We start from the raw sequence: 13,208 nt of genomic DNA, 5'->3' as shown, positions 1-13,208 counted from the left end.
TATCAATGAACTAATGCAAATGAACCAATACCAATGAACTAATACCAATGAATTAATGCAAATGGACCAATACCAATGAACTATTGCCAATGACTCAAATGTCAAACTAAAGTATTGAAGAGGCATGGATTAAGCAAACTCTAATAAACCTTGGCAAACACAAAGCCAGGCAATGTCCAGACTCCTTACATACATGCAGGAAAAGGACACTCTTGCTTTCTAAGCAGAGGGGTATGTGCATGTTCTAACATGGACAACAGGGGAGGTGAGGAGGAAAGGAGACATTTGTGCCTCAAATTCACACAACTATCACGTGGGTGAAATGCTTATGAAGAAACATGGGGAGACACACAAGTGAATGGGTAGTGAATTGTGAAGGTAAAGAGTAGAAAACAGGTTTATAGAGAGCAGTGCAAGAGAGAAAGGAAACCGGGTGGGTTTTACTACTTTAACACTTAGCAATTCTGAAAGTCCCTCCATTTTTTTTGCCGCAGTTACCTGTAGTTTAACAGGCTCCGGGAGTTTCATCTGGAGTAAGCCTTCCTTAGGCCTTTTGCCTGCTTTGGCTTCCTCTTTGACTTCCAGTTTAGAGTCGTCTATACTAATCTCCTTCTCTGGGGCACCTCCTTCCTCCTCTGGAGTGGCAGCTTCCTTAAACACACTAGGCTCAATCAACTGCAGGATGTGTTTCAAATCCTCATTGTGAAAGATGCCCATGATGAGCAGGGTGTAGAAGAGCTTGATGAGAGGCACAAAGAGGAACTCGGTGGTCCCGCCCACGGGATCCCGCGCGTGGAGGCTGCCCTCCTTCACCGCTTCTGTGAGCATCTGGATGGTCTTGGCCTTGAGGATGTCCAGTGGGAACTCGGGACTATACTGATAGCATTCGTTGCTAATGCTCACGAAACTAGGGGAGGAAAAGCACATCCGAGGGCGGAGAGAGGTGCTGAGGCCTATGCCCGGGAGGCCATGTTTCTTGTTCTCATCAGGGAAGAGGGTGATGCTCTTTGTCTCCTCTGTCATCGGGACGATGAACTCATTGTTCATCATGAGCCTGGCGGTGGCGTAGGAGCTGAGGTGGATGTCAATCAGCAGGTCATAGTACCCGGCTCGCAGCAAGCCAGGCATGTACTTGTTCTCAATGGCATAGAGCAGCTGAGGTTCGTCCACGTGGCTGCACAGTGCATGCGCCACCCGGTGATTCCCAAGGGCACAGACTGCAGAGTAGAGGCGGAGGGTGTGGTAGTGAAACTGCAACAACTCCTCCTGCTCGGTCAGCTCTAAGATATCAACAGATCTGTGGGAGGGAGGAGAAGAGGGTTCAGGGAGCAGGCACTGACATCTTTTGATTTTCTGACATTTAGCGGCTTCACGGTATTTGTAAATCACTTCTAGTTGGCTCACATGTTTTCTTACTTGGGAGGATTTCAGCTGAACTTGTCAATCCTGCGTTTGTCTAGAACTACACCTCCCTGTAGTAAGGCTGTAAGTATCCTTTTAGATACAGGGTTTCAGCCCAAGCCTGGGAATCCCCAATTTCAAAGCCTGAGAATTCTTGGGAGGGAAATCCTGCCTTTCCTTTTACAACAAGCTAACATGATCTGAGAAAGAAGGCATTTCCTGGGGCCATAGTGCCACTGTCTCTGCACTATGACCCCATCAGGGCAGAAATGAGTGAATGGAGCTCTCATCCTCTAATGTAAACTATCTGCCAGCATCCTGCATAGACCCCCACATCACAGACCAGGACTACCTATGATCCTACAAGGTACATGAAACAAAAAATGCAAATGACATCTTCCTCTTAGCAAAATAAAAGGGTAATTTCCTGAACTCTATTATTACTACTATTATTATTATCATTATTAATTCCTTGATAATTTTGTATACTCATGGGTATGAGGGCATCCACTGGAGTACAATAGGCCTACTAGGGACCACACACCCTTAAACAAATTAAAACTGACTTTCCTTTTCCCAGAAGCCATCAACTGCCATTAACTGCATTTGGGGCTTTGTGAGGCCCTTCCAGTCCATCCTAAAATGTTGATTGGCCTGGTCTCATGCGGGTCATATGTAGATGGCTTCAGCAGCTGCTGGGAATTTGTAAGAGCAGGGATTCCGTCCTATGCAGAAGGCTGTGCTTTGCTCCAATCTGCCCTGATCTTGGGATCTTACAATTCTTCCACAGGGTTCCCTGAGCCTTGGTGGAGGTGTAATAAAGATGTCTCGTCTGGGGGATGAGCACTCCACAGTCCCATAGTCTCTTCACTATGACTAGGCTCTCAGATCCCGCCCTCCACTGCTGTAAGTAGCATCTCTGATAGCGGTGACCTCATCTATGTCAGCCTGGGCCCATAGGTCAGCTCACTCTGTTTCCCTTAAACCACACGGCCAGGCAATACCTAACATGTCATTTCTGCTAATTCACATGGTTCCTTGGATATGTCCATGCATCAATACTGAGTCTAAAACCTATAGATAGTACACAGGAGACACTGGCATTAGAAGCAGAACCATGGTATAACCTTCAAGAAAAGAAGGACCCGCTCATCCAGAAAGGCCTTCCTCCACTGTTTTCTTCCTCAATAGTCAGCCTGGAAGAGCAATAGAGGACCCATGACCCAAAGAATTTGAGCCGGAAACAAATGCTCACTTGAGAGCTACTGATTTCTCTAGGTTGTTTGCTGGTATGCCAACATCTGACAAATTTAACTCATACCTTTAATAGCTTCCGAGGGAGCACTACTCCATACCTCAATAATATTCATTTATTCATCAGACATTGCTCTGGAGAACACATTAAGCACTGTGTACAGACAGTGCAAGGAGCACAAGCAAGCTTGCAGTCATTGAAGAGCTCCCTTTCCAGTTGGAGAGACAAAGCCACACCCCTCCCCATAGAAGAAAATAAACAATAGTTGCAAGGCTGGAGACGGCTCAGGAGTTAAGACCACTCGCTGCTCTTCCTGGACCCACGACAGGTGATCCAAAACTACTAAAAACTCCAACTCCAAGGAATCCAATGGCCCTGTATGGCTTCCACAGGAGCCTGAACACCCATGGCTTACACACATATAAGTAAAAAAGAAAAAGGAAAGGAATGGTGGACAGGGTGGTTCATGCCTTCAACACTAGCACCTAGGAGGCAGAGGTAGGCAGATCTCTTTGACATTGAAGGCATTTAGGTCTACAAGGCAAGTACCAGGCTGGCCAGATCTTAAAATTAAATAACAATTATAATGTGCATTCAGAAAAGTACAAAATGCTGGCATATACCTACTATGATCCCCAACTTTCAATGGTCTTATGCCATTGGAGACTCTTTCCCTCAGGAAAGCAGGTCTTATCAGATTTCCCTGTGGCTGCAGGGGAGCCTGGCACAGACCAGGTCATGACTGGTCACTAAGGTCAATATAGAGGGTGATGTTGTCACTTGAGAAGCCATCTTTCCTTGCTGTGGAGCCCTCTTGCCTTCTTGGGAACCTAATTCCAATTCTTTTTTTGTCAATGCAGCTGTGGTCCTCACATTTAGGAAAAATATCAAATCATGCTAGAACTCTAGTGGAAGTTTAAATTACTTTTTTACATAATGCATTCATCACAGACAATATTAGTGATAAAACACCTTGTTTCTTAGTATCACAAAATATCCTAGTGTGTATAAAGTTTTCTACCAGTAGAAAGGGGAATCTTTCCCGCACAGAAGGAATTCTTCTCTGGTGTTTTCTTCTTTCTTTTTTAAAAAAAACATTATCAGTTGCAAAATTCTGATAAAAATTACCTCACACAGAAAAAAAAAGAACTAAATCAATCTAAACATCTATGGAATGTGTGTATATACATACAGACTATATATATATATATATATATATATATATATATATATATTATATTATACAGATCCAATAATAATAAATAAACACATCAAGATGCTTTGATACAAGAGTCCAATCAACTTTCATAGTATCTATCACTTCCCCAAACTCCTTTGGAGTTACAACACCACACACACACATACACACACACACACACACACACACACACACACACACACACACACACCATCCCCTTCTCAAGTTCATGTCCACTTTTTCCTTATAGTACGTATGAGATGTATGTCTTTAAGTCTATATCCTACTGACTCCAACTAGTGTTGCCTACGTACACTCAGGAGCACGGCTGACTGAATCATAGGCACCCTATAAAGGGTCTTGGACAGATCACTCTCTTTCTCTCACCAAACTTTAACAAAAGTCTAAAATCCAGCCTAGCTTTTAGACCACAAACCTAAGAGGGAAAGTAGTGAGTCTTACTTCCGCCTTCAAGCCAAGTTCGCTCTTAGTTTATGACCTAGAGTTTCCAGGTTATCTGGATACCTTACCTTGGTGCACAGCCTAAGAACCTTAACTCCTAGCTCACAACAGACAGCTGAAGTGAAACCTCTGTGATTTGAAGGGTAGCCACAGGGAAAGATTGGGAACCAGAAAGCAGCCTTCCTCTGAGCTCTGAGTGTCATTGCTGCCTGGAACCCTGAAGTGCTCTCGTGGTCTTCACGCTTTTGCTTTTTAAGCTTCTTAGATTTGGTTTTTCACATGGTTAAAATGAAGAATTTTCTAATTTTGCTCCTAGCATCTCATCCCCCAAAGCTCTCCCAGTTCTGGATGGCACTGCTTTTGCAAGTCTCAAATAATAGCAAAGTGGTTGAAAGATACACTTAAGCATGAGCTACACAGGCCAGTGTGTGTGTGTGTGTGTGTGTGTGTGTGTGTGTGTGTGTGTGTGTAGGGTGAAGTGCAGTGTGTGTGTACATGTGTAGAGTTCAAAGGCCAGCCTTGGGCATCATTCCTCATGAGACATTCACTTTTGGGGTGGGGGCTAGGCTGGCTGCCCGGGAAACCCCAAAGATATGTTTCTCATCTCTACTCTTTTAGCGCTGGGATTACAAACATAGGCCACCATGCCAGGCTTTTTGCACATGGCTCCTGTACCAGACCACTCTTCTGAGACACCCAATCCACCCCTCGTGGAGACTCTAATTCCAAACACCACATCCAACAGTAAAAAGTGCCCAGGGCTCACCTGTTCTCCTCGGGGATGTGGAGGGACATGAACTGCAGAGGATCCAGACACTGCACCAGCCAGCCTTGGCGTTCACTGATTCGAGAGACATCCACCTTGAGGAACTGGTTGGGCATCCGGCTCCACAGGACATGTGACAGGAACTGCACGTGCAGACGTGGAGGACACTGGGGCACGGGGTTTTTGTGCTCACTCTTAAACAATCCCGCTGAGAGAGGCATCACATTCTGGAGCATGGAGAGGCAGAGAGAGAGAGAGAGAGAGAGAGAGAGAGAGAGAGAGAGAGAGGTGTCATTTGTTCACGTCACTTGGGGCTGCTAATACACTGACTTATATTCTGCATTGGAAAGAGCTGGGATAAATAAAATGCACTGTGAGTTTAGATTGTGCAGACAGAAATTAGAGAAAATTGGTTTAAAATTTCCTGCAAGGACAGATGGAGAAAAATGTGTCAAGAAAACAGCTGAAATTTGGGGCAGGGGAAACAGTTAGGGGTGTGTCTTCCCCATGAGTGCCATGCAAGTATGACCAAGTCTAAGCCTGTATCTATCCATCATGTTGCTTCACAGGGCTAGGCCCAGAGGACACTGGCAAGCCTTTTGAGTTCCAGACATTTTGACTTCAGGAGATTCTACTAAGCTCTCTTTCATCATCTTCCCACTGTCGCCCCTCCCCCCATCTTAAGCGCATTCTATCCAGCCTACAATATACAGAGATCCCAGAGTGGATAAACCCATCTGTTTCTCATGAAATTCAAGAGTTTGACTTTAGCCAGCACAATTTATTTTCTCCCAATCTGGAATGGGCTGTTTTAGCCAGCCTGAATTCCTCTCGCTTCAGAAGGAACGGTCTTCTGCTTTGCTCAGAAGTATCCACTTACGTATGATCCTGACAACCTAACTGCTTGCCTCCAACAGGAGCCTATGACAACACATTTGCCACCTCTGCCACAGCCTCAGCCTTTCCTTCCCTTTGGAGAGCCCCGGACTGCTTCCTACAGGAGTTCTCTTTCCTGGTATTACCTATTCCCTCTTACGAAGGATAGATACATTTACTACAGAGCTCAGGCACTGTTTTAGATACTGAGGGCATGTTAATAACACAACAAACAAAGCCCTTGCCTCTTACAGCTTCCACTTATCTTGTTGGAGACATAAAGAAAAGCAGGAATAGAATAGAGATCACGGAGGTTTTAGACTGGGGAAAACAGTCTTTAGTGCTCTAAGTAATGGGATGCTAAGAGCTGACTCATGATTTAAAGCAGTGAGGATCACTCAGATTGCAGTGGGGCAAGTCAAACAGCATAAAGGAACCCTCACTGGGAGGCTGCTGGAGTCATTCCCTGAGAACTCACACAAAGCATCAGGAAGAAGGAAGGGAAATGACCTCCATCCACCCTCTTCTTGCCACGCCACATTGCTTCTGAATTCCCCATGACAGCTTCTCCTACCACTTAGCGAAAATTCTGCTCCCTTCACAAAAGTCCTCCTCAATAACACATCTACACGCTCCCCTCCGCTCACGGTGCACTGACAGTTTTGTATAGTCTTTGATTTGTGACTGTTGCCACTCAGATTCCACACACACCGTGGTGGCCTCTGTAACCTGCCTCCTTGGTTCTTCTCAAATGTTCTTGGTGGCTTATTCTCAGCCTTGCTCACAGATAACCCTTCCATAGTTGAGTCAACCAGATTCTCCAGCCTCCCATCTTCTCCCTCTATAAAGGGAGTTTCTATAAGCGTTTCCCCCCACTATCAAAGATAAATCCCACCTAATCTCTGGATCACTAAAATCCTTAATCTCCAGCACAGCACATGCTTCGTTCTGTCTCTGTCTCCCTGTCTTGCCCACTCTCTTTCCCTAGCTGAATCTCCAACTATAGATGTGTGTATATGTGTGTGTCTGTATATATATATACATATATATGTATATATATATTCATTAATAAAATATTGAGCATAGGGTGGTAAGATTTTTTTTATCTATACTGTCTCCCCTTCACTAAACAAATACTGAGAACAACATTATGCTGTCTAGCAAATATGCTAAGCAAGTTGCAGGTCACTGACTCAGCCCGGAAAAACAATCTACCACATTCACCTAAAAAGTGCATGGGACCCCAACTTTACAATCACAAGATGAAGTCCAATTTCTCTCCTCAGTTTCCACAAGCTCATCTAGCTGTGGTGTGGACATTCCCAAATCACCCAAACTGGAATGAACTTTTAAGTATTGAGCCTTGCTTCCAGTGCCCAAATCCACTTAACCAATGTTATTAAACCAATCTGCTGTCAAGCCTTATTACCTTCTCCCAGGAAGCAATGTGAACCCTACGGTTCTTCTCCATCACAGGTCTCAAGGACCTCATCACAGCTCCCATGTAGACAGTATCAGATCACCGGTACGCACCCACCAGTGCCGCTCTTCTTCATCTCCACGTTCCTATCCGTGTACTATCCCAGGACAAAACGCCCCTCTTCAAATGTCAGTAAACACCTCGACGTAATGTGTGCCAACTTTTCACCATAGTGTGTGCCACGTATCTCTCAATCCGAACCTGTCTCTCTCTACCCAGGCCCCAGCAGAACTCCTTGAGTTCACGCACTTAACTCCCATCAATTTGCTCTTCGAACTTCTGTTTTCTCTCTCCCTCTCCCAGGAGAACCTGCTCCTTGTAAATGTACCATGTGAGCAATGATTAACAGTAATCAACCCAAATCTCATATCCTCCTCCTCCACCCAGTGTAGGTTAGCTATTCTCCCATTCATGTTCCCAGAGAACCCCACAGGTCACGCTCTCATGACAGCGTGGTTTCAAGGACTGACAGTTCAAGGGTTACCATATCGATGGTTACTTTATTGAGGTTATTTTTTTCTCTATAAGCTTTGCTTTATGGAATGATATATTCAAAACAAACTGAATTATGTTATCATAGTAACCTAAATTTTTCAAATGTGGCTGTCTTTCCCCTAAAAAAATATCTATATTGGTGATTAGCTATATCTAAATATAAATAAAGTAATAAACAAAATGTACATTGGTGATAATAAAATACTGCATCCAGTTTAGAAGTGCGTGCCAAGCACAAATAGAAATTATAGAGATGCAATACTATGAAGGAGTCTGTCTGGGTTAGTTTTCATTCTCATCTTGACACCGCCTAAAGTCACCCGGGGAAAGGAAAGCTCAGCTAAAGGCATAGACTCCAGGTGGAGTGTTACCTCAGCAGCCAGGAGTGCCTGAGTTTGGGTCACAGTTTTAGTTCTCAGGACTGACATGGCAGCTCACGACACCTATGACTCCAGTGCTGGAGGATCTCATGCCTACTTCTGGCCTCTCCATGGACATCAGGCACATGTAAGTATTGCACATACACACATGCGGCCGAAGCACTCATAAATTATTTTCATGTGTATGTGTGTGTTTATGAATGAGTACTTACATACGTGTATGAATGAATAATTGTCTTCACAATGGGCTTATCTGGTGTGGGAGTGCCTAGCATATTGTGGGTATAATCAGCACTAGGCTCTTGGCCTGTATAAGAGAGCTTTCCGAACGAGCCAAAGAGGAAGCCAATAATTTGAATTCCTCAATGGCTCCTCCCCTGACTTTGCTCAGGGATGCACTCTTACCCGGAAATATAAACTGAAACGAATCCTTTCCTCTCCAATCTTCTCTTGGTCAGAGTGTTTTATTATATCAACAGTGGAGATCTGAAACAGGGTCCCTCTTACCTTTATTCTGCCCAACTCAAACTGGAAAACATTGGGACTTGTAGCTTGCGCGAAAACCGCAGGAAATAACTTCGTGCTTGGCTCCACCTTAAATAACAAGTGAGTGCGTCACTGTTAGTAAAGAGAGGAGAGGAAGATAAAAGCGTTTTGTCTACAGCCACCAAGGGGCAGGTGACAGAGCAGACTGGAGACTTTCCCTTCCATCTTGTGAATAGCCTTTCAATTATCTCTGGACTCATAACAGCTTGGGAGGGAAATACTGTTAACTCTGAAAGGTTTGTGGTTCTGCAAATGAGCAACAGAGACTTGCACATGTCGCAAGCTCATTTCTGTTTTCCTCCTCTCTTAATTTCTGAGTTTCTCACCTTAGGAAAACGCATTTCCCTTTAGCAGAAGCAAAGGCGTAAGGCCGCCTCTGATGCATACCTGATAGTAAGTGCTTAGCTCCTTGCCGTTGGCTATGAATGTGAGCAGCCCACTGGCAGCGTCCACCACACAGCCGATCTCCAAGCCATTGCTGTTGTTTCGGCCTTGCCCGGGGCTCATGCTCTCTCCCGCACACACCATATAGCAGTTGCTGCGTTTGATGCTGAGTGAAAGAGAAAGAACAGTCCACGTTTGTATCCTCCGTGTCCAAGCACAGCTAGGACAGAAAGCGAGTGTGTCTTGCAAACTAAGCCTAATTTATGCTGTGCAGGCAACAAGCTCATGCTGTAATGGGCGAGATGCAAAATGGGCCCGAGTCTGTGATTCCGAGCAGTACTTCATTGACTGCGGGGGACAGTCTGCATCAGGTCAGCCGTGTGTCCAAATCTTACACCTAATGGAGACAGGCCAATGAGTTTGGCACCAGATAAGAATTGACCTGTACTTCCTCTGCAAAAACACAAAACAAAACAAAAAAGAAAACAAAACCAAAAAAACTCAAACCAAACGGGACCCTTTTTTTTTTCCTGAGGTTCAAAAAAGTTTAACTATAGAAAAATCACCCAGATTTGAATTTTTCACCCCCACGCACCACTACTTGTTCTGAGACTAAGAGAAAATGCATCCTAAACACTATCAAAATCAAATTATATACGAGCCACGTGTGCAGTGATACATCTGACCAAGATGATGTGCCTCTGTGGGCACTTTCTGGTGATGCCACAAAGAACAGTTAAGTAGGTGACGCTGACGATACACTCCAGCTGGATCTACCTTCACCAGAACCTTCACTGGAAAGTTCTATTCCATTCTCTGTGTTCACTCTACAGCCAACACATTACAGGACTAGCAAGGAAAGGCCGGAGGCAGGCAGGAGGTGGGGGACAAAAACAAAAAGGCTGGAATAAGGTCCTTTTCGGATTGTCCAAAATGCACGTTGCATTTCTTTGCGCTAGGCACCCAGTACTCAGTGGTTCTCCCTCACCCTCTGTTTCCAATGCTAATAACCTGTAGTCAAAACGTTCTACACGAATCGGGGTTTTCCTTACATCAGTGCTATCCTTGAAAATGTAACACATGCCATGTGGGGGTCCCATGCTGATATCAAACACTCTTTAAGGCTTTCGGGAAAGCCCTCATCTGTCTGCGGTGCTGAGGGAGGGGCAGCGCATTTCCCAGATCACCGAAAAAGGATGGCTCAGCTGACGAAGTAAAGCGACACTATGGAAGACTCTCTCTGAGACCTGTCAGGGCAGATCAGAGAGGATCGCATGGGCGCACGGGGTAGAAGCGAATGGGAGGATCTTCTCTTGTCTTATTCTGCAAGGAAGATGGCCTTCTTCGCTTTTTTGAAGGTTTGGTTTGAGTTCGGCGTTTTACAAATGAGAAAGGATGGTACAGAAAGGTGTAACTGACTTACCCAAGGCCACACAGCGAGTCAAGGGCAAAGCTGAGGAAAGAACCCACTGGTCCTCAGTCGGAGGTCAAAGGTGCGCCCCTGGTATAACCCTAAGCTACCAGCCCACTCTGTCTGCAGACTCTCCTCCCCGCCGCACAGCCAGTCCCAAAGGTCTATCAGACCACAGGCACTCCACCTCAACTCACCCATTTTTCCTCTACAATACAAGGGCCAAGTATTGGCAACCTAAGTCCTTAGTTGTACCACCTGGAGAACATATGATTCTTACCCCAAAGGATGCTGTATTCTTACAATATGATTTTTTTTTTGCTCTTAATATGTTTAGATTCCTTGCTGGTTTGTATGGATAAGAAAAAGGGTCATTGACATCAATGGCTTAATGACATCAACCTACAGATGGAAATATTCCAAGTACAAAATCCAAGAGACAAGAGTATCTAGGCCTATTGATACTTTTTTTTTTCAGAACCTTACTCTGCATAAAAGTCTGTAAGAACCAACCTCTCGTGCACTTTCCCTTTTTCATCTCCTAGGGTGACTGTCACTGTGCGCACTCTGTCCAAATCGAAGCCTGTGTCATACTGGTGGAAGTCAGATGTAATCCAGCCCACCCAGACGTTAGCTGGTTCTTGTCCAGGAAAGATCCTCACTGAATAATAGTACTGTGGAGAGAGAGGAAACAAGTGTGGGCAGGGTGAAGCAAGACAAAACAAAGTGTGGGTGTCCTCTGAGCCTTTGGATTCTCCAAGAGTATACTTCTTTACTTAAGATCGCTTGGCTGAATGGGAATGGTATAGGCAAAGGGGGACAGTATTCGAAAGGGATTAAGATTAAGTGATCATGAGAATTTTCTGCTCTTCAAGAAGACCAAGAACCCATATTAGATGGCTTACATCTGTCCATCACTGCAGCGTCAAGTGCTCTAATGCCCTCTCCTGATGTCCACAGACAACCCCCTACACACAGCCCTCTCCCCCCCCTCTCTCATGCACACACAAATAAAAATTAACTTATCTATGACAATAATGGGAGGTTTTACACTTCTAGGTATATGTGTGCACATGTACATTGGAAAACATATGTACACATATAAGGATGGATAGATAGATAGATAGATAGATAGATATCTAAATTTTCAATTTTCTCAAATGTCTGCAAGCACATTAGAGTGACACCTTAGTCACAGGCCTCTTTGCAAATGTAGAGTTTCTCTTTTTTTTCTTACATGTAACTTTTTAAAATCTGAAGTCACAGGCATGGATCTAACACATGGATATCATACTCAAACACAGAAGTACTCAGGAACTTGAAAGACAGCTCATCACTTAAGAGCATTTGCTACTCTTGTAGAGGACTTGGGTTTAGTCCATAGCACTCTCATTGGAGAATATAACTGCCTGTAACTCAGTTCCAAGGGGTTCAATGCCCCCTCCCTTCTGGTGTACATCTATCCCATATTGCTGCATACATATCATGTACACATAGACAAACAAGCAAACATTTACACACATAAAATAAAAACAAATAATCTTTAAACACAGAACCACTCTGCAACAGATACAAACATTTTTACCACTTGGCATTCTAGATACATAGTTCTGAATAATTAAATGGCAGAAAACAAAAGTTGGACCCCTTGTAAAGTACAATAGATGGCCTACTCTCAGACAGTTTGTTAAAGTGAACTAAATAAACTGTATGTCAAATTTCACCAGGAAATAGGACATCTAAGCCTTAGTTATACCTGTCTGCAAGAACAACTAGTTAAAATAGCTCTCATTTCTTAACAGATATCACAATACAAGTTTTGTTTCAAAATATCCATCCTCCAAATATGCTGATAATGTAAGCAAATATTTATTTTTTAAGATGCTATTCAGCTGAGTATGTGGCACATGCCTATAGTGCCTACACTACAAAGGTTGTGGCAAAAGGATCATTAGTTCAAGGTCAGTTTTGACAACATAGTTACTGTCTCACAGAACAAAACAAGGACTGGGGGGCAGCTGGTAGAGTGTTCGCCCATCATGCAGAAAGCCCTGGATTCCGCCCACCCCCAGCACCTTATAACCTGGGTGTGATGGCACATGCCTATAATCCTAGCACCTAGGAAGTAGAGGCAAGAGGATTAGGAGTTCCATCAGCTACAGAGGGAGTTCAAAGCCAGCTTGGGCTATAGGAGTCCGTGCCTACCAAAAAGAAAAACAAAGGAAAAAGAGCACTGCCCATGACAATATATCAACATATAGTATCTGAGGTGGGAAGTGCACTAAGTGCTTGGACACATACTGTAGATGTCTGCATCAGATATTCATAGTCATCCCGGTCATCAGCAAGGACGTCTTCAGTGAGTCTTGCAGAATGGCTTGTGCTGTAATCTGGCTTGGTCCTTCTAAGTAAGAATCTGCAATGTGTGAGAAGAGGAATCAGCAACAATGACGTGTTCTGCCCATTCCAGAGACCATTACCAAACGGTCTTCAATGGGGCAGCTTTCTTCCTGGAGAACACCTGACAATACTGGGAGATGTCTCTGGTTGTTAC

The 13,208-nt window shown here is 44.3% G+C and overlaps 1 protein-coding gene across 4 annotated transcripts in view; it reads right to left on the bottom strand.

The window, feature by feature from the left end:
- Ryr2 (ryanodine receptor 2) overlaps positions 1-13,208 on the bottom strand; it is a 593,362-nt gene that overhangs the window by 188,041 nt on the left and 392,113 nt on the right. For all 4 annotated transcript variants that reach the window (XM_087591546.1, NM_032078.3, NM_001191043.3 and 1 more), the window contains 6 exon segments: positions 12,956-13,070; positions 11,168-11,328; positions 9,247-9,409; positions 8,821-8,907; positions 5,083-5,309; positions 499-1,297 (listed from right to left, as the gene is read on the bottom strand). In XM_087591546.1, coding sequence (XP_087447672.1) covers positions 499-1,297; positions 5,083-5,309; positions 8,821-8,907; positions 9,247-9,409; positions 11,168-11,328; positions 12,956-13,070 — 1,552 coding nt within the window.

Source organism: Rattus norvegicus, chromosome 17 (assembly GCF_021556685.1).
Source record: "Rattus norvegicus strain SHRSP/BbbUtx chromosome 17, alternate assembly SHRSP_T2T, whole genome shotgun sequence".
Taxonomy (NCBI): domain Eukaryota; kingdom Metazoa; phylum Chordata; class Mammalia; order Rodentia; family Muridae; genus Rattus; species Rattus norvegicus.
Note: the sequence above shows the minus strand (reverse complement) of the source record. Positions and strands in the feature narration are given on the sequence as shown.